Raw genomic sequence first — 22,414 nt, forward strand, 5'->3', positions numbered from 1 at the left:
CATGCTTTATTGGATGGTCAGCAACATCCAACCCTAAATGGGTAACAATATTGGGCTGTTTTCTTTTAGATAGCCATATCCATGCACTAGTGGATAATACTGGAATGTGTCATGGGTTTCCCATTTCAGTTCCCTCCTCCTTAGCTGCCCTTTATGATAGCTGTTTTCTTGTGGGAATGCCCAACATATGCAGAGAGTGTTGGTGAGCGGTTACTGGTCACTGAGTGGGCATATGTTGAATATCTATGTGTTCTTTAAAGTCATAAAACTGAAAAGCTTGGGCAATTCAGAAATGCGGCCTTCAAAAAATACATCTCGGCAACAGCTGAACATCTAGCAGGATGAGGCAACCGGGCAGCTCTGCAACAGAGACCTGATCCGCGTTATATGAATGCAATATCTAGAACTACTAAATTTTATTAAGTCGCAGGTATTTAGCACAAAGATATCCATTAGTCACTGCAAGACAATGCATGTTTGTAGATATTCAGTGCTACTGTTATGGGTCAATTCCATTTTGATAAATCAATGGTTTAGATTTATTTTCTTTTTAGTAGTTGTATTCTCCTGAGATAAATATGGTATCCACATTTCTTCCCCTGCAGAGCGTTTTTCCCGACAAACCACACACGTTTATATGAAACAAGAGAAGGTGCTTCTTCATGAGTACTTCTATATGACATTGCTTCATCACATGCAAATTCTGAATTATTTCCTAACGGAACGATTTGTTATTTAAGCAAACCCTGTTTTTTTCTTCAAGCTGTCTTAATAGCGTGAATGGCCTTTGCAGAATGATTTGGTGAAGTTATCAACTTTATTATACCATTGTTATTGTTGTTAATTTGCATTTATATAGCACTCAGTCTGCCATTAGTGTTGCATTAAAGCACATTTTAGTAGTCTGTGGTATAACTATCAAAATGTGTTTCCTGCGGAACAAAGTCTGATCGGTTTGTAGAGTAACCCGTAGGATATGCTAGCCAAGCAACAATTGTTTTAGGCCAAGAAGGACCTTTAGGTAGTTCTCAAGTGCCAGTTTTTAGGTTTTGCCTGTTCCTACCACCACCTGACTCCATGCCCCTTCTTCACCCTGTCACTAGTTGCCTCCCTACTACTTGCATCATAGCTTGTTTTATATAGTGTGAAGTCCACTGGAATGACTTGGAGCGCTTTACATTTGTGGCAGTTACAGAACACAAGGACACATTCATTTTTACAGGCATGGGGAGGTTAATTGATTTGCCCAGAATCACAGGATATTGAGCTGGCACAGAGACTCGAACCTGGTTCCCCAGCTCCAAAGCCGGCAGCTCTGGACGTAACGCCACCGCCTTGCCATGCTCAGTGTTCCAGCTAACTATACTTTGGCACACTGGTAACTGCAATGGGCATTTATCCAAGAGTAAAAACGGTATTAAGTATAGGGAATATAACAATTTGAACTTGTTTATATATATATAGAGCTTAAAGTAAAAAAGCCAAAAAACCCATTGTGCAGTCTAACCACATCATATCATTTTTTTATTGATTTGTTTGTTTTTACTTTAAGCTGTGTAGCACAGCAGCTCAAACCGCTGTGCAACATTTAAAAAATATATTAAAAAGACAGACAAAACCTTTATATCTCGCATCGTGCTAACCTATTGCCTTTGTAACACATGTTCTGCATTAGTAGTTTCGTATCTGGAGCGACCTATCCAACCTTGATAGTTCTACAGTTTTGTCTCAAAACTTAAACTGAGGTGCTGCACAGCTCTGAATTATTTAAAAGACTCCTGTACCAAAGTCTCCAGGTAGGCTGAAAGGACCTTTGTATGGACTCCTATCAAATTTGCTTCACAGATGTAACATTCCAGGTTTTGTTAACCTCTCTCAGTGAGGTACAGCTGGTAGGTTGGCCCGATTCTTCATATACATTTGATCTAAAATTGAGGCATGTAGAATTAATATCCAGAAATATTTGGAGTCTATTTTTCATCTATTTTGTAAATCTGAAAAATAACGTTTTTTTTCTGTTCGATTTTATATTTCAGTCTAATAGCAAAGGTCCTTCAAGTAGATCCTCATCCGTGCTTTCTTCAGCTGTGAATAAGAGAAATTCTCATAAAGGGAACGTAGTCTCTGTAGGAACCCAGAATTCCAATAAGGTGAAGGATGTGAATTCAGTTGCAGCCACTGGAGTATTTGCTCCAGGATTACCAGAAACTGACAATAAAGGAATTGATTTTAACCAGGACAAGACAGGTAACTAAAACGCAATTTTAGTGGCTATTTTTTATATGGAGATGTTTTGCTTGATCTACCAGGTGTGCTGTGCTTTTAATAGATATGCAATGAAGTTTGTGAACCTGTAAAGCATTCAATATATTTGTGATCCCTGTCACATTAAAAACAGAAACCTTGCATCCATGTTATTTTCCTATATGTGGAGAAACATCACATTTGGCAGATTTTTACTGTTAAGTATTCTTCTGGACTGGCCTGCTTTTTTTTTTTGGGGGGGGGGGGGGGGGGGGGGGGGTCTTTTTTTCAACACATTCTTCCTTTCGCGGACGTCTCATAGTATCAAGGGCCGATGCTAAACCATGCATGTGTGCGGCAGCAGATCACTCAAACTCCCTCACTCTCGGTCTGGGGCATATCCATCAGCCATCTTTATTATCCTTGCGTAAATGTTTAAACACACTCCTAGACAAATGACCTTGGGGCTATATAGGTAAATGGCAGGCCAGTCTGCCATGTTATATTAAATTATATTTGTTTAGCTTGGTGTTCGTCTGAGCTTCTTGTTGAAAATACCATAACCACTAACCTAAAGAAGAACTATAATAATAGTAACTGACTAAAGGTAAAGAGTTGTAGCTTTAAAAGCTTTTAATGGTAAAACAAAGTTTTTGTCCTAAGCTGTAGTGGGAGAGAGTTTCAGGTTTTAGCTTCTTCCATGGAAAATGTCTCTCCTCTGAATCTGAAATATTTTGCTTTGGGAACTACATGAAATCCTGGAATAGCAACCAGAAACACACCAGTTAAATGTGGAGGAAATGAAACCTGTAGAGTTCTGGTAGGTAACTTTAGACATTCTAACCCACAGTTTTAAAATTTTGTGCACTGAAGGCAATCTAAAAATTGGAGAGTGGAAGTGATATGAGCCTGCCTTAAAATGCAACTAAATGAATTCATTAACGCACAGTATATGTAGATGATACTTAGAGCTTGTAAAAACAAGATCTCGCTACTTTGGCTGCTTGAACAACTTAAGGGTTTTGCTCAGTAAAGATACTGTACTTGTAAGAAAGCTGATTATTTGCAGTTGGCGGTTTCTCACCTAATGGAATAATAACACTAACATTTCAGGGTGAACCCCAAAGTCACTAAATTCACCTGACCTCAACCCCCTAGTATCTATGGCACAAACAGACCGAGACTTAATTTATGGTAATGATTTAAGTGTTTGGGCAGCAGCAAAACAGTAATTGTTAGGAAGTGCCTCTTTTGACATGATTAACCACCCCCCTCACACACACACACACACACACACACACACACACACACCTTTTGCCTGGTATTGATGTGGTCTCGATTGTAGTGCACAGGGTCCCTGCCAACCAGGTCCCTTGTATCAGTACTTCTTCCCTAAAAACTATTCCACAACTGGCCCTCCAGCCTCCCTTGTAAGTCCCTAGTACATGGAACCTGGGTACCTAGGGCATAGGGACTGAAGAGGGTCCCTTAGAAACTCCTCACCTAGGCCAGACAGACTGTCTTTTTACCTTCAGCGGGCCATGCATACTGCATTGACAATGTCGACATGGCACACTGCCTGTGTGCCATGCCAACTAGCACTGTCTAAGATATAGGTAAGTCATCCTGCTAGCAGACCTTACCAGCCCTAAGGCAATGTGCACTATATCACAGGTGTGGGCATATCTGTTTGAGCAGATATGCCCCTACAATATTGGGGTCTATTCCTTAATGTTGTAAGTGCCAGGGAAGCCATAGAGAGTTCATGTGTTGGAAACCCGACAACTCTAGTTCCACAGCACCATGATGGCTTCACTGAAAACAGGACTGTTTGGAACCAAAGTAATCCTCTCAATAAACCCACACTGATGCCAGTGTGGGATTTATTGTAGCATGTACTCAAAGGGCACCTCAGAAGTGCCCCCTGAAAACCTTGACAACCTACCAGCAGCCTGCCACCACCAGACATGTTTCTGGAGCCCTGGGTCAAGAGCCTCTGCTCTCTGGGATCAGAAACAATGCACATCCTGGGCGGAGGTGTCACACCTCCACTCCCAGGATGGACACAGTACTCTTGAGGGGAAGCTTCAAAGGCCTGCCACCTTTGTAATGTAACCCCCAGCCTCTGATGATAATAGGAGGTTGCAACCCCCGGATTACACCTCCACTTATAGCTGACAAACCGGTGGAAAACTCAGGTGTGCCCATCTCTGCAAACTCCACCCCTAAAGTGGGGAAGGTGAGATGAAGCACATCTTTCAGTCCCTGCCATCTTGAAGATGGGAATATCCCTCCAATCAGGGTAAGGCCTGTGTCCCTTCCCACAGGAGGGTGGCATACTCTGGGTGTAGTTACCCCAGGTAAAGTGGCAATTTTCCTTACCTGCTACTCCCCTAAAACGCCCCTATATTTAGTATTTAGGTGGCTCTCCCAGACCTGAAAACTAGTTCTGCTGACCAAAGAAGAACTAAGAAGACTCCATCCAGCGAAGCGTGAAGATGACTACTGACTTAGCCTCAACCCTCCGGCCTGTCTCCAGCTTCCAAGACTATGCAAAAGACAGTGCCTGTCCTGTAGCCAGCAGCTTCCAGAACCTGAGAAAGACTGCCTGTCCCTTTGATAAAGAACCAGAACTCCAGAGGATCTGTCCCCAAGAAACCTACACCAAGGACTCCTGGTGCCCTCTGGAACCGTGAGTCCTGACCACTCTACACTCAGCGCATCTGGCCCATGTCACGGTTGACCACCGAACCAGTACAGATTACCCAGCGATCCTGACCTCAAGTCCAGCGTTGTCGGACTCCACAACAACGCCTGCAGACTGAATCCAGAGGCTCCCACGACCTCAGCCGGCTCTGGTACAAAAGAGTCCGACGTCCCTCCATCTGAAGCCCCTGGGCCTTGGTGAGCTAAACCAACGGTTCCCCTACAACCCTCCACATCCCAGCTTACCTCTGCTGTCGCTTGTCTCCCTCCGGCAGCCTGTTTGTCCAGCGCAATTTCTCAATTTAAAAGCATTGGGCCCCCAACGTTGAATTTACACCTCGCACCCAGCCACCCTTGTGGCGCTGGTGGTGTATGTTTGGTGCTGCTTTGTGGTCCCCCGGTACTTGCTCTAACGCCCAAAGCTTGCCCCCCCCCCTCCCCCCCCGCAGCCGATTTACCTACCTGCAAGCAGTGTGGCTTTGAGCTTCCCCAGCCACCATTGAAAAAGAATGGGGCAAACTCCAGTTGTGACCTCTGCACCCGGCTGCCCCTGTGCCGCTAATGGTGCAGTTTTGGTACTCGCCTGACCCTTGCCTCTTACTGACCTTTCGTCCCAAAGCATGGAGCTGTATGTTGGGTACTTACGTTTATAACCGCATTATTGTTTTCCTCCATAGGATAACATTAAACTCTGTGCAAATTGCACTGTGCCAACTTTTGAAAGTTTTAAGTGTTTTGTATAAAATTGGTGTGGATCTCCTTTTTGAGTCATGTGTCTGTAATTGGTCAATGTTGTGCAATACTTACAATCCTCTGTGTTAGGCCTAAGGCTGCTCGCCCACACTACCACTAATAGAGCAACTTGGGTTTGCATTGAGCCCTGTACACTTCTTGGGATATCTCTGGACTCTTTGCAAGATATAACCACCCAGTGGTATACCATATACAGAGCCAGCTTCCTACAGTAATAAAGTGAAAACCCTAAACAATAACAATATGAAACGGAATTAGAAATAATAGAGTACATTTTAATAAAATGCTTTCAAAACAACAAAAATCCAAGAAGGGAAACCAGAGGGATGATAGTTTTAAGTTTTAGGTAAATACTTCCTAAAAGCACTAATCCAATGATAGCCTATAGAAGCGGTAAGCTGGGGCCTAGACACAATTTGAGTCCGATCGCGATGGGGTGCAGGTCATATACCCCAAGTGGGATTGTCTTTATCAAAGATTTTACGTTCTTTGTTTTATGGAGCTGAAAATCGTCCAGTGGGTGAAGCCTAAAGCTGTATCTGAAGAAGGTGCAGTGAAGTCGGACACTTCGGCCAGAAAAACCTGCCCTGAGGCAGCAGTGAGCTTGGCAACAAATGGGAGGATAAATCACAGGAAGAGCAATGATGGTAGGAAGCGGAGTGATAAAGCGAATGGGGGAATACATAAGACACCGTCCCCACTCCCCAGCCATGCATCCCCGCCACAAGCAAACAAAGGTGCGGCGTAGCAGGTACGCTCCCAGTAAGGCACACAGCAATTACCCCAGTGACCTACACAGGAAGACCTCTGACCCAGCCATCTAATATAGCAACTAAACACGTGCCCAATGTGAGGGAAGGAAAATGCCAGACAAGTCCAATCAACAGCAGACTACATTCATAGTAAAGAGTGATCATAAGATGGCAGGGAATAGGGAGCAAGGTCGGTCCTACCCAAAGGAAGAGAGAAATGCACCCCTGACCCATACATTTGCCTTTAGCTGAACATTGAGCTTGTCAATAGGATATCAGTGACGTGATACCCTATGTTATTCTGTAAGCCAATCCTGTCCTGTAAGGATTGTGAATTGTCTCCAGTGGCAGGGAATACAGACTTTAGCCACTGCACAGGAGGTGTCGAGCTGGTGGGTGTGAAAGTTTCTATCAGGGATGTCAGTTGTGTCATGGGGATTGGCAGGTGGGAGGAGGGAGTCCACATCAATTGCTAATCGATTCATATTTTTAGGTCTTGCCTACCGAAAGCTTTTGCTTTACTGTAGAGAAACGCCTCATGTGGACCATACCAAACTCCTACACATACTTGGAGGCAGCCGATTGTTTAGCTTTATAGTCACACTTATTTGCTTGCTTCTCATTCAATGGCTTACTTTCCTCTTCTTGTGTTTCTGTCTCCCGTAGCATATCCTTTTTTACCATCCGTTTGATTGGTTGACTTTCACAGCTCACATTTAGGGAGCTTATTTGATCTTTTGCCTTGTGCACTTCATAACAATTGTGTTTTCAAGCTATCTTTCTTGTGTGCTGCTTCCCATTCAAAATACCACCAATGCTTCATGTTGCCCCATCTCCCTCACTTGCTTTGTCGTTTGTGTGCTGCTTTTCCTGTTAGATTCCTGCTCAGCACCTCATGTTAGCTGTGTTGCTCAGCTTCTTTTTAATTTGTATTCAACCTCACCATGTCTGTTGCTCCTCCCACTCCCTTTTCCTTCCCTCCCTCACCTGCGCATCTGTTGCTCCCCCCCCTTGCGATCCATATAATGCTTATAGTTAGAATGTTTTGGAGAGCCCCACAGTTCCCATTTGCTGCCAAGCCACTCTGCTTTCACAAATGCGCTCTTGTACAAGTAAAAATAGTTATTTTTGTTTACTGTTCCGAGTGTTGTCCACCACCTTGGGTGAGTAAATGAAAATAATACAATAGCACCTGCGTCATTCAGTTGGTACATCTATGTGAAGTGACACACGCACACTCCTACGTCTCCATGCACGCTTCTGTCTGAAGGAAGTGGACAAATGAAACATGTGCGCTCATGCTCCCGTCGTGTTACTACCAAACAGCATTTTGCTTTTTGGTGATGCTATACAGCATTAGCAGAACGCATTGGCCAGGCCAATAGATTACAAAGGTGAGACCTGTTGGCTTTGCCAGTGCTTTTTACTTCTTCGTGGATCATAGCCCTACCATCAACTGGTTTTCTCAACTCTACAGAGTGACCACTGCATCCCAATTATGGCTGTCTTACTACAAAAAAAGTGGAGTGTCCTGCCTATTGTCATAGCCAGCATTAGAGCTCAAGACAGCCCTGCTACTTTTTTTGTTTTGTTTTTTAAAAACCAAGGGGCAGAAAGTATCTTTAGTGCTGCAGGTACAGTGGCACTAGTGCGGAACGGCATGTGGAGTCAACTAAACCCCATTCATCACTGTTTTACCATCCTACCTTGTTTCCATTCGGGCCTAGGGCACACTTGCTATGCCAGCGTTTCTTTGGGCCTTGTAACAATGGCTCAATGGAGGGGTAAATTGAAGCAGAGCAGACACCTTAGTTTTGCCTCAGATGGTAAGGAGGGGGATATGGAAAGATGGGAGCCTTGTATTTAACAAAGGGCAGAGGAGTCAGCCCACTTCACAAAGCAGTGGCTATCATTAGTGAAGCAGGTGTGGCGACAAATGGGGCCCGGTGATCTGGGGGGTCCACTGCATCACAATTATGACTGCCTCACTTTAGAAAAGTGACATGGGGGTTATTTTGTCTTTCTAACTTTAGGACGGAGGCCACCCTTGAAGAATTAAAAGGGGGATAACATGTGAGAGCCTGTGTATTTTTGGGTCAATTATTGGTTTTGTTTGATACGTTTGCTGTAACATTTAGTGTGGATTATGAGCTACAGAAACCATACCCTTGAAATGATCTCATGAACCCTGCGCTCAGCCCTGTCCCTCCCACTCCACCTGCCAGTCGTTGTCCTAGTTTTGGAGGGTGGCCCAACTTCAAAACATTTTACTTAGGAGCTCCAAGCCAAAGAATTGGAAAACCTCTGTGTTAAGGTTTGGTTGTGTACTTGACCCTTTCATCATTTCAAAGTCAATCAAATTAGTTTCATCATGTTTTATTACAATGATCACTGTTCACAGCAAATCACAGCTGCAAATGAGCACTGAGCAAGTACTGCATTTATTGGATACTATTAATGTACTGTGAGAGTGGTTTTCATGTGCATTAATTCTCAAAAGATTGTGTATCCACAGGGCTGTTCAGTAGGCTTGATTGCTGGTGCTCCTTCAATCTACCTAACCGTTGAGAGCAGCCATTTATCCATCAGGGTACTGGGGATTTACCCATGCTGCTTATCGCCAGTTCAGTCTTGACACTTGAGAACAATTTTTGTTGTTTTACAAAACAGTCGACTGGTTTTGCTGTCCATGTGCTGATTGCATTGAATGATTTTTGCCAAATGAATCTGTTCTGATAACAGCTTCTACTTTGCAGGTTTTTTTTTTCCAAAAGTAATCTGTTGACTTTATTTATCATAGGTGTACGTCGCAGCACCAGTCTCGATGTTATTCCTTCAAAAGAAACTGATTATTCAAAATCTATGGATTTAAAAATCAATGATACATACGGAAGGAGTAGTTTAGGTGATATGTTCTCTCCTATCAGAGATGGTAAGTTGACACATTTTGATGTTCTTTCTAGAACAGTAGCTATTGGCAGTACAGTTGCAAGTTTTGTTTGCTTCTTTACGCTCTGTGTGATAGCAGTAAACCGGTGGCTCACATTTCCTTACAGTCACTTAATTCTACTCTGAAGCAATCTGGTCCAAGCAGTGGGGTTTGGGGGGGCTGCGGGAATAGTGGGGCTGGCTTACTGCCACCAAAGATGGGCGCTTGACAGGGAGCTGTGAGCCTGGACTCCTCCATATGTGTATCCCTGGCATATCCCATCGCATCTTGGAAACCTAGACGGTTACCCTTGAGGCTGCGGGTACCAGGTGATGGAGCTGTAAGGGAATCGGAGACCTGGATCAGCCGTGCTGGTGGCCGTGCTGCTAGGGTGCTGTGGCCTAGAAGACTGAGCTCCCTTGGGCCTCGCAGTGGAGACGATGGTGGGCAGACTCTTGTCTGGTTGAATCCTGACCCGCTAACACCATTTAGAATCTAATTGCACCTCTGCAGTGACTGGGGACCTTCCCATGCGCTCGCGGCCTGCAGTGCTATCAAATTGGAACACACGCCCTGGCTCAGAAGTCCTGGACCCAGTGACCTGACAGATGCGGGTGCGAAGGAGACACAGAACCCTCACAACAATTGGAGGAAAAGCCACAATTGGGAGGAATGCAAAAACAACAGTTGATGGACAGAATGCAGAACAATGTCATACATTAGCCCCAGTACAGAGATCTGGGCCTAAATCCATCGTTTTTTTGCTCACCATGCCATTCCAGTTTGAACCCAGCCAAATGCAAATCAGTCTTGAACCTGTGCATCATGGGAACAGTCCAGCCCGAACTGCCAGGCCAGACGTGGGTCCTGGGCTCACTGTGCCACTGGAATCAAGCTATCCTGGCTGAAGAAGGGTGAAACCCCGAAACCGGTCCTAGGATGCTTGTTTCCGGTCCAGGGAGGACCTAGCTTGGCAGTTCGGGCTGGACTGTTCCCATGAGGCACAGGGTCAAGACTGATTTGCATATGACCAAGTCTAAACTGGGGTGGCATGGTGAGCAAAAGAATGATAGATTTAACCCAGATCTCTTGACTGGGGGTGAATGTTTTGATTTGTTCTGCATTCCGTCCATCAATTGTGTGTCTTTTACCATTGGGAGGAGGCACACACAGTACCATAATATTGCAGGTTTACCTGGTGCCTCCACAATGAGATTGAGTGCGGCCTGGCTGATGGCCTACCTCATAGGCTTTGGGTTGGCCTTTCAGATATTTCACAGGCTGGCGATCTGCACACATCTGGGTACTAGAGATGTGGGAGACTGCCAAACTTTGTAATATTTTAGTAGGATTCTTCTTGTCTTGCCTAGGAATAATGGACCCGGCATTTGCACATTGTCTTTCATGGAGAGTATTGAACTCTGTCCTTAATTGATTGGAAATACAACATGCGATCGCAACAGACAGATTTGTTGTCACTGACTGCAGCGCCTATTTGAAAGAGACAGTTAGTTATAGATTTCTTGCCTTAGAATTTCCCCCAGGCGTCTGACTGGATCTGGAGAATTTTTCTTAAGCAGTACCCTAGCGCGTTGGTAGATGGCATCGGTCAACTCCGCATCCTTCGTCGGCGTTGTGGTCGCCGGGATTACGTTGCGGTGCCTTCTTAGACGCCGCCCCTGCACGCTGATGTCAGTTCTTTCTTTTTCTGCGCCAGCGTACTGTAGATCTATAGAGGGCTACCACTTAGTCTCTTTTTGGCTAAACATTTTGCGACTTTTGCCGACTTTTTTTTTTTTTTTTAGTCTTTCGAGGGATGTCCCTTCGTTGTACCAGCTTCAAGCTCTGCGGTGCCCGTCACAAGATGTCTGTGACAGACCCGCACCTCGTGTGCCTGTGGTGTCTGGAGAGCAACCGCGACCCGAAGTCGTGCTCCCACTGCTGGGCCATGGCACTGAAAACTTAACTGGAGTGGTCCAGAAAGTTGCTAGAGGCCCAGCAGTTGGCTTTGCGTCGTTCCAGGTCTCGTTCGAGAGGAAGATCTCAAGGCCATTCGCGGAGCCCCCACTCGTTGTCGCACTCCAAGTCGTTGAGGTAATCGGGTAAGTCCAAACACAAGAAGAAGTCGAAGAAGAACAAGTACTCTTCACCCTCTGATGCAACACGAGATTCGGCGCGTCGTCGTTCCAATGCTCCGTCTCCGGTGCCTGATTCAGGGACGTCTCCGCGCCTCCCCTTATTTCCAGAAGCCGGAGCATCTCCTGCCTAGCTTCAACATTTTTATGAGGCCTTACACCTCGTCTTTGGGCAGCCCGGTTCTGCTGGTGCACCTTTGGGCCCCACTGGGCAGGTTGGGGGTCCTGGGCCTTCGAAGCCGGTGGATCCCCCGCAGATCCAGGCCTAGATCCAGATTGACACCGGTCGCTCTCACTCGACCTACCCCGGTGCTGATCCAGACGACGCAGCCCCCAGCGCCGGTCGTGCTCCCGACCAACACCGTCCCATCGTCATCCCTGAGTTGGAGCCGGACCCACGTCGGAACAGACGCCAGAGGGTACTTTTGTTCCCCTGTGCTTCCCTGGTATTCCCTATCGACCAGAGGGTGGTGGTGAGGACTGGGAGGGGTCGGTGGACCTATTAGGTGACCAGCTGGGAGAACCGTACTGGCGTGAGGACCTGGGTTATGCTAGTGGTCTGGACACTTCTCCAGACACTGACTTGCGTTCTCTCCCTACCATGGCTACGGAGGAGGGAGCGTCCTATGCTGTGGGGGCAAGGAGGGCGGCCGAGGCCTTGTGCTCTCTTCGGTGGCAGTCAGGACTAATCTCCTGATAGAGGTGCTTCAACCTGTGGCATCCACTTCTGAACCCCTATTGCCGTTTAACAAGGCCCTCACTGACGTCCTCCTGGGCACATGGTCCAAGCCCAATACAGTGGCTCCTGTGGAGTGACGATTGCCCTCCGCCGGTCCCGGGCACCCCAATGTTCTGACCCAACACCCTTCTCCTGAGAGCTTGGTGGTCCAAGCCTCTTCTTCCAAGGGCGCGTTCCCTTCTGCTCCTCCATATAGGGAATCCAAGAAGCTGGATCATCTTTGGAAGCGTATGCTCTCTTCCTCCAGCTTGGCACTGTGGTCCGTAAATACCTCTTGGGCCGATACTCCATACCATCTTTGATATGGTTGTGCAGGTGCTGCCTCAGTGCCCGGAGGAGGCCTGGCTGTTCTCTACAGGCAGTGGCGAATGGGAGAGACGCAGCCAAATTCATGATCAGATGTGGACTGGATACCACTGACTCACTGGGCAGTACAATTGCCACTTCTGTGGCCCTTAGGCGCTATGCCTGGTTGAGGACATCTGTATTTTTTGGGGGATGTCCATTCAACTTTGATGGAGATGCCCTTTGATGACCATCGTCTTATTGGCAATAAAGCAGACTCGGCGCTGGAGCCTTAAAGATTCACTGGCTACAGCCAAGTCTATGGGCCTCGCTGTGCCTTCTCGCCCACTCCAGTCTGCTTTTCGTGGCTATGAAAGAGGCTCCCAACCATGTCCGGCCAGTCTAGTGACCTACACATGCAAGCTGCCCAGTCTCTGTGTGGACGCGGACGTGGGACCCAGCGACCTTGCAGGTCTGGGAGCCAGTGGACGGGCCAGACCACCCTTCCCACGCCCCGCCCCCCTGCTGCAGCCTCCAAACATTCCTAGTCCAAAATTTCGGGCCCATCAACGACCAGTGGGAGGCAGGATTTGCCATTACCTCCTCCACTGGCAGTTCATCACGTCGGACTCATGGGTTTTGGAAATAGTTCGAAGGCTTCGAGACTACCCCTCCCTCCATGACACCGTCTTTCGATTGCAAGTCGGAGGATTATTTGGCACTTCACCAGGAAGTTTCAGCTCTCTTGACAAAGGGTCCCAGCACTAGAAGTAGGTCATAGTTGCTATTCCCGCTATTTTCGGATGCCCAAGAAGGACAAAGACCTGCATCCTATTCTAGACCTCAGGAGCCTTAACTGCTTTTTCCGGAAGGGGAAGTTCAAAATGCTCATGTTGGCTCAGGTCCTGTCTGCCCTCGACCCTGGAGACTGGATGGTGGCGTTAGACTTTCAGGACGCGTATTTCCATATTCCCGTCTTGCCAGCCCACAGACGCTATCTACGGTTCATGTTGAGCCACTAGCACTTTCAGTTCATCGTGGCCTCCATTGGCCTTACCAGTGCTCCTCAGGTATTCTTAAAAGTGATGGTGGTGGCCGCAGCTCATCTGCGTAGATCAGGGGTTCCAGTCTTCCCCTATCTTGACGACTGGCTGTTGAAGGCGAGTTCACCCCGACTGTCGTTTCCCACCTCCAGACTACGGCAGACCTCTTGCACTTGCTGGGGTTCACTATCAACGTGCCAAAGTCACCCCTGGCTCCCTCTCAGATGCAACCTTTCATCAGAGCTGTTCTAGACACAGTGCAGTTTTGGGCATATCCTTCCCAAGCAGCAAGTCCGGGATATTCGGGCTATGATACCGATGTTTCAGCCTCTATCCTGGATTTCGGTGAGAATGACTGAGGCTGCTCGGCCTCATGGCATCCTGCATCCTGCTGGTGGATCATGCCAGATGGCATATGCAGGTTCTGCAGTGGCACCTGAAGTTCCAGTGGGCACAACATCAGGGGAATCTTTCGGACTATGTTCAGATCTCAGAGGGAACTGCACAACAACTGCAGTGGTGGCTAATGAACCAAGCTTGGGTCAGAAGCAGATCCTTCTCCCTTCACACAACCACATCTAACCATGGTGACTGATGCGTCACTCCTGGGACTGGGTGGCAATCTGGGAGAGGCGGAGATCAGAGGCGTCTGGTCTCCGGCGGAGTGCGGGCTCCATATCAACCTGCTGGAGCTCCGGGCAATCCAACTGGCACTGAAGGCATTCCTTCCCTCTCTCGAAAGGAAGGTAGTGCCGGTATTCACAGACAACACCACCACCATGTGGTACTGCAACAAATAGGGCGGGGTGGTGTCGTGGACCCTGTGTCAGGAGGCTCTTCGCCTCTGGACATGGCTGGAACATCAAGGAATGTACCTGATTGTTCAACACCTGGCGGGTTCTCTGAATGCCAGGGTGGACAAACTCCGCCATCGGTGCTTGGTCGATCACGAATGGCGTCTATCTACGGAGGCGGTGCAAGGTCTCTTTCAATTGTGGGGAGAGCCTTGGTTAGATCTGTTCGCCCCCGAAGAGGACGCACAATATCAGCAGTTTTGCGCATTGGAGTTTCCAAGGGGGCACTTGTTCTGCAACGTTTTTTGTTGCAAGAGGAACTCCAGCCTCCTGTATGCTTTTCTGCCTGTACCACTTCTGCCCAGAGTGCTCAAGAAGATCAAGCGCAACCAGGCCCAAGTTATTCTTGAGGCTCCAGACTGGACACGAAAAGTCTGGTACCCGAGCTCCTGAACATGGCCATCGATCCTCCGGTTAGACTGCCCCTTCGGGAGGATCTTCTGTCACAGCAGCTGGAAACGGTTCTTCACCTGAACCTGTCCAGTCTCCACCTCCTTGCGTGGAGATTGAGCGGCGACAGTTGACAGCTTTCGACCTTCCGCCCGAATACTGTAATGTCATCTTGGCAGCCAGGCCTCCCTCCACTAAATCGATATACGCTTGTAGATGGAATAAGTTTGTGGCATGGCTGGGGATCCCCTTTCTGCCCCTATTTCAGAGTTTTTATTATTTATACTTTCTTTGGCCCAGCAGGGCTAAGTTCTGGGCACCCCAAAAGGCTATTTTGCTTGTCTCTGCTTTACTTCTGCTACCAGATCAGCCATCCTTATTCCAGTCTCCTATCGTAAATAGATTATTTAAGGGCATTACTAATCTATTTCCTCCATCTCCTTTTATAATGAATAAGTGGGACTTGAATCTTGTTCTTACATTTCCTACGTGTGCTCCCTTCGATCCTCTTCATAACTGTCCTCTCAGACTCCTTACTCTAAAGACTGCCTTCCTTGTTGCCATCACCTCTGCTCGCAGAGTAAGTGAGCTTCAAGCTCTGTCTTCCAAGCCCCCTTTCTTCTCTGTGCATCCGGACAAAGTGGTGCTTAGGACAAGGCCTTTGTGTCTACCTAAAGTGGTTTCACCTTTTCATATAGGTCAATCTATCACATTAGACTTTCTTCCCACCTCTGCACCATTCCAAGGAGGAGGAGAAACTCCACCGCCAGGACCCTAAACGTGCGCTGTCATTCTACCTTGACTGCACCAAAGATTTCCGGATAGATTATCAGTTCTTTGTTGGATATGTGGGTGCTAAGAAAGGCAGGGCTGTTCAAAAACGTTCCATCTTGCGATGGGTTGTCCTTTGCCTAAAAATCTGCTACTCTCTAGCTAAGAAAGAGCCTCCTGTGGGGCTGCGTTCTCACTCCACTAGGGCTACGACAGCAACCAGCGCATTGGCACGCACCGTCCCACTCCATATTTACCAGACAGCCAAGTCCGGAGGGACGGCTACTTTTCCCGTTAAGTCCTCCAGGATTTTCAGTTGTGAACTTGGTTTGCAGTCCGTCCTGTGGTGATGGTATTGCTGGGGTATCTATTTCTAATGTAATTTAATCTATAACTTACTTACCTTCGGTAACGATGTACCTGTAAGTTATAGATTCCTTACTGCCACACCCATCCTCCCTGCTCTGCTAACTGATTTCTAAGGATAGGAGCTCCCTTACAGGGCCCTAGTTGCAGCACACCAGTGGTCAGTGTCTTGCATGGCTCTGCGCTTCTGATGTGGAAAGTTGTGTCAGAATTAACATCAGCGCGCAGGGGCAGCGTCTAAGTAGGCACCACAACGTCATCCCGGCTACCACAAAGCCTACGACGGACGCAGAGTCGACCAACGCCACTTACCGATGCTGAGGGGTACTGCTTAAGAAAAAATCTCCGGATCTAGTCTGATGCCTGGGCGAAATTCTATGGTAAGGAATCTTTAACTAACATGTGTTTCTTACAGCTACATCGTTACAGAAGGTAAATAATGTATTCTTCTCTGCCTTATTCTACAATATCTGAACTATGGGGAAATCGGACATTAATCAGGCAAAACTAACTTTTGATCAGAAAAGACCTGCAACACTGTGTTCTAGACCCATCTTGCCTGTGGCGGTACGGTTCGCCTGTAGTGCTGTCCGCAACATGGATGTGGACATGTGTTCAATTGTGATATACATGAAATTAATGGTCAGCAGGTTGATATGAAAATCAACCATCTTCTCACCAAGATGGGTCCGATGAAGGAATGGTTAGATGGACATGCCTATGTGAGGCAGAATGGTGAATTTCGACACTAGTGGATGACGCACCCGCCTTACTAAACACAATAACACGCAAGGAGCTCGACTTTACTAAAATCACAGCCAAAAACAAGGACTTTGCATCACAATCCTGGTGGAATAACATCAGAGTTGCCAGAATAGCTTATACAACAAATTTGCTTAAGCCGAAGGCTTTCGTCAAAACATTGTTGGTTACCCTGTTTGATTAAACTGCCTTTTCTGACTCCCTGATTGTTGTGAAGGTGTATTGATCTCTGGGGCCCAGGCCCCCACCTGGCGCTCCTCCCCGCCCTATGATAGCTAGATTGCTCATTTATAAGGATTGGGGCCCCTTGCTTGAGAAAAAGGCATGCTCCAATTCCAAAGATTCTCCTATCTGAATTTTTCCCTGACTTTCCAGTTATGTTACTGATTATGGTTAATGTTTTTATACAGGGTGACAACTCACTCCCACAGGATTGAAAAATTCTGATAAGAACAAATTTGAGTTTGCAAAATGTTGCAATGACCTGGAGCCAAATAGTAAATAAAAGTGGCACCTATTGCAAGTCGTTTGAATATGATGGGAAGAAGCCAGTGCAGAATTGGCAGTTCTAAAGCTCCTTACCGTACTGTAGAATCCTATTGTGGAATGAAGATAAGCTTAGCCTTCCCCATACAGAGCTCTGTGGGCGTGGCAAAGAAGTTTAAAAAGACAGCATTTTCTAATAAGAAGCCAATGTGAGGATCTTAAGTTGGCTCTGAGGGGGAACCAGAAGGAAGTCTGCATACCAGATGGGCTGCCTTATTCTGAAGTGGGATGTGGGCACCTTCTGCTCAATATTTTCGAATGAAAGTCTCTGGTTCTTAGACTGGGAGTCCTGTGGTACAGATCATTTAATTGTTGCTTTGACATAGTGATATTCCTTCTAGCCGTGGCCCTACTGGGGATGATCAGGCCTACTGTAATCATGGTAGTGAAGTCAATAGCTGTGTGCAGTACCTAAAAATTAATCATTCTGTCTGTTAATATTTCCGTCACATTTAATCTAAGGATGAGTATGCTAAGTTGTCCTTCGGTAAATCTTAACTTTTGTTGATACTTGGACCGTTCCTGACCCTGTCTTATTCTTTTCTGGTTCTAGATCTAGTGCCAGTGTGCTCTTCTGTGAAATGAGTCCTACAACTTGTAGACTTCATTTTTAAGTGCCTGGTTCAATATCACCATTTCAGTAAAGGACATGGGGACTATTTCTGATTTTCATGAGTTTAGGACATTAAAGGTGAGTTTGATCTTGGCAGTTATTTTAGGCAAGCACTCCTTTTCTCTTGGCAGAGACCGAATTTGTACTCCACAATTTTCACTGAGGGATTTGGGCAGTTGGGATCTTGCCTCTACATTTTTAGAGCCAAGTTCCACTAGGAACAGTATTTCTCATGGATGCGTGGTACTTGGTCCTTTTTCACAGAAGGAAAACGGTGGCCTTCTTCATTTCTCAATTGAATTACTTTAGAAGCTGTACATCCTATTCTGATTGGGACGGTGGCCTTGCCGCTTTAAACATATACATCAATATATTCACATAATATAGTGCTAATGCTGCCGTTTTACTTGTCCCTCTTGTCTCACTGGACCATTACTTGACATTCATGTACTACAGCTCGAGGTTTATTTACCAAAATTGTGAGAAAAGTTCTCTTCTCCAAGGATGACACATTCCTTTGCCTGCTTCAGTTTGGGTCTCCTGGTGCTGCTTGTAACTCTTTACTACACCAGGCTGCACTTGTACAGTACACATTGGTTAGAATCTGGTGCTCGTGGTTAGTCTGTCTCCGAGGAGGAAAAAGAAAAGATTCCCTCAAAAGGTTGTTCTGGTAAAGATTCTGATTCTTATTCTGACCACTCCCAACAGTGTTTGCAAGATGAGTTCTCTCTCAACTCAACCAGGTGAGATTCTGTTGTGCCAAAACACTTGAAGGAAGATCACTGAAAAGGTGTTAACACACCAGTGAAACTATATCCCCATTGACTCCCTTTCCGTTCCTTCTTACTGCCAACAAATCTCACAAAATCCTCTTGCCTAAGTTACGAAGTACATGTCCTTAGATGCCATAGAGTAAATGCCAAGTTCAAAGCTAGCTCTGCTTTTAATCGAATGAATGAGCTCCTGTGATTCTGTATCTTTTCAGGCTCTGTGTTTTCATCGAGCACTTGTTTTCCTAATTTTCCTGCAAGTGGAAAGTTACTGGTGTAACATAAACGTTGGCTGACACACTGCCCAAAGTGCTAAGGAAACACTGGGTACGCATCAGCCCAGGAGCCAGAGTTAGAATTTCTCGCCCCTGTGCTGCGGAGTTTCGATAAAACATTCACCCGGCGACCTCTTTCATGAAAATATAATGCTGTCTGGGCTGCCATCTAATGCTGTCATTTCTTGTCCCAGAAACAAAACCTCAGAGTGGGTTTTTTTTGTGTGACCAAACAAAGGAAAATAATGCGCCCGTAATGCATATGGAGTTTGTCATGAGTGCCGGAGCCATTTTCGTTTTCCAGCCTTAGACAAGTATGTGTCGCATTATGATCCCTGATTGGAAAAATGAGTGCCAGAATACCTGCCTTAAGCAGAGCATCCTTTTGACACTGAAAGCCAGCAAGCCCATTCGAGAACTGGGAGAGATGGGTGGACAAGAAATCTACTGATCCTCAGCAAAGACTCTGTTACAGCTTTCCTCTAAAAGATGCCCTATATCTGTGCTATAGATGTTCAGGATACCACATTTTAATGTGGCAGTCTCGTGGCTGTCTTGGGGTGAGAGGTAGCTCTGCATCTCGTTTATCTTGTCTCATCACATTCACCCTCTGTTGTCTGTCCTCAGGCACAGACCATGGTGTAGATGTAAACAACTGCTGAATGATTGAGGTGTCAACAATAACTACATTTAAGACCCCCCTTCTCTCCCCCTGAATTACTTCATCCCTGGCTTGGATATACATATAGCATGGAATGACACCTCAAACTTCTATTCCATAAATGCCTTTGCTTATTTAAAAGCAGCAAAAGCTAGGAGTTTCTGAAGGCGATAGTAAATCTAGTCCGCTTAGCAATGGTTCCACAGCATGGGAACCTGCTCCGAGCCCAGCATCTTCTTTCTGCAAATGATGTAGATCTATGGCTCATCCACCTCTGTTCATCTGGCTGCTGACAAAAAGATAAAGACCAGCCATATTACAGCTCTTGTATTCCCCGACTACGCACACAACCATCACCCTGATCCATAAGTGCCTTCATCATTTCAGTAGGTGGATTATGGCCTCCTTTCTTTTTAACAAATCAAAACACATATTTTCAATCATAGCCCTCAAAAAATATGATGCAAGTTCCAGTCAGTCCTTTGTAAATGCAGTAACTGAGTATACCGCTCCCCAGGCAGGAGTCTGTGCACCATGCCTCCTCTTCTACAATACTTTAACATATTGCAACTAATGTTGGGATAATCATGGTTCCTCTGTCCAAAAGAATAAAGCCTTAAGCCATCAAGTAAAAATGGGTACAAAAAAGCGAGCAGTGAAATATAATCAATTTTACGTTCTCAGGAAACATTTGAAGGTGAACACTTAGTGTGAGCAGCCATCTGAATAAAGTGAATACAAGTCGACCTGTAATATAAGTGGGGTAAATGTTGGGATGTTGCTGTATTTTGTAATACCTCTTTGTTGCTAATACCCCTAATTTTGCCCATATGAGTTTCTGATCATGCTTTCCTTGTAAATTGTAGGTGTAAAACTAGTTTTTCATCCAGTAAGATAAAAAAAACTCACAAAATATGCATGAAATGTTATTGGAACTGCTAGATCTGACATCCTTGGTGTGGCTACCCCAAAGATTTTGCCATCTCCTCTCCTGTTTTGCTGAGCTCGTTTTTGTTGGCCTTAGGACTCAGCCTTAGTTTTTCTCTACTGCAAGGCATACCACTTCCCCCTAAGATAACATTTGGGTTACCTTATTGCATTTAATAAGTCATACTTTTTGGGTGGGAACAAATTAAAATGTTATGTTTAGTCTTTAAAGAATTGTAATTCAAAATACTCTTTAATGATAAAATCAGATTTGAAGCCACAATTCTTAAAATACCACTTTTAGAAAGTTGGCATTTTCTTGTTCTAATCATTTGGTGCCTGTATTCTGGATCAAATGACGAGCTGTAGTTGGCAGTTGGCCTTTGTGTATTCCTCCCAGACAGTGACACAAAGGGGGACTAGGAGTTGTTGGGATGGGAAGGGTGGAGCTGTCACCTACCACAAAGGAGCTGCGTCAGCACATTCACAAAGGATTCCTAGTAGGTTGTCATCTCAGGCCCCTCGGAGTCAGTGCAGAGGAAGGAAAAAAGGTCAAGAACCAGGTGTGGGGTGAAGTCTAGGAGTTTCTTCCACTTCAAAGCTGGCACTAGGTATAAAAATTGGACCCTCAGACCAACTTTTCAGAGCACTCCTGGATCTGTGGTCTTTTACAAAAGGGCTGCCCAGCTGCCAGAGGGCTGCCCGGCTGCCTGAACCCAGGACTGCCAAAGTGTCGCCAAGGGTCAGTTGGTTGACCTCCTGTTCTGAGCTACATGGACACAACCAGCTCATGATCAACGTCTACATCGTAACCAGCGCGAGTCAGTGCGTCTGCAGCCCCAGCGCAGAGGCTTCATCTGAACTTCTGCAGCATGACTCCCCTCGACGCAAGTCCTTCCGTTGCCAGCTCTAGGCCGGTGGCTTCATTGGAACTGATGTAGCACGTCTCATGTCGATGCCGGACCTCGCATCGCAGCATCTGTCAGTGGCTTCACCAGCACAGATCCAGCGCAACGCATCTCGGTGCTAGTCTCTGCAATATGGCTCCAGTAGCTTCATCAACCCGATGCAGTGCGACGCAGGATCACGCATAACAGCTCCTGTTAGACAGGTCCTCACCGCAGCACTCCATCGCGGTCGGCCTGAACTTGTGACTTAGTCCCTGTCCAGCGCAACCAGATAACCATAGTTGGCGCTATTTGCTTCTAGTTGCTATTGCCTCCTAAATCTTTAAAATTCAGTTTCTCCGGTTCTGTTGACTGCATTTTGGTTTCTTTTTCTTTTTTGATTATGTTTTACTCTATTGCTCTAAACTGGTGTGGGATTTTTCCTGTGTGGCGTTTCCTCTTTATTACTGTTTGAGTTCTGTACATATACTTTACACATTGCCTCTACATAAAGCCTGACTGCTTTTGTGCCAAGCTGCCAGAGGGTTAAGGACAGTTAATTTAGTTATTGTTTGTGGTTTGCCGTGACAAGGATTGTGGTTGTTGCTTGGGAAGGGTTTCCCCCAACTAGCAACCCAATTTCTCACAAGTAGTACCTAACGTTTTGCAAGATTTTGCAAATTTGGGTCATTTTAAAAAGATGTGTGTTTTTTAATTTGACATGAATATTGCGACTTGGTATTGACATTTAAAAAATGAGTAGTGTGCATAGCTTTGAATTTAATTATAAATCCATTTTATTTACATTCCATCCTTTAAAGCTTGTCCTAGCTAATTGGCTCTATTTTCTTATTGTAGATACTGCAACTTGTAAGGTAAATGAAGACTTCACAGTAAAAGGAGATGGTATGCAATTTTAAAAACAATCTTTCCTCATTTGTGCTTTTGAAAAAGAAATGCTTAAACAGATTACAATGATATAAAGGTATTAGTTCCTGAACTTGAG

The 22,414-nt window shown here is 46.0% G+C and overlaps 1 protein-coding gene across 3 annotated transcripts in view; it reads left to right on the forward strand.

Annotated features, from left to right (window-relative positions):
- NEDD1 (NEDD1 gamma-tubulin ring complex targeting factor) overlaps positions 1 to 22,414 on the forward strand; it is a 307,814-nt gene that overhangs the window by 145,685 nt on the left and 139,715 nt on the right. For all 3 annotated transcript variants that reach the window (XM_085653831.1, XM_085653833.1, XM_085653832.1), the window contains exons 8-10: positions 2,037 to 2,247; positions 9,256 to 9,387; positions 22,267 to 22,314. In XM_085653831.1, the coding sequence (XP_085509957.1) occupies positions 2,037 to 2,247; positions 9,256 to 9,387; positions 22,267 to 22,314 (391 nt within the window). The remainder of the gene's footprint in view (positions 1 to 2,036; positions 2,248 to 9,255; positions 9,388 to 22,266; positions 22,315 to 22,414) is intronic.

Source organism: Triturus cristatus, chromosome 4_1 (genome assembly GCF_964204655.1).
Source record: "Triturus cristatus chromosome 4_1, aTriCri1.1, whole genome shotgun sequence".
Lineage (NCBI taxonomy): Eukaryota > Metazoa > Chordata > Amphibia > Caudata > Salamandridae > Triturus > Triturus cristatus.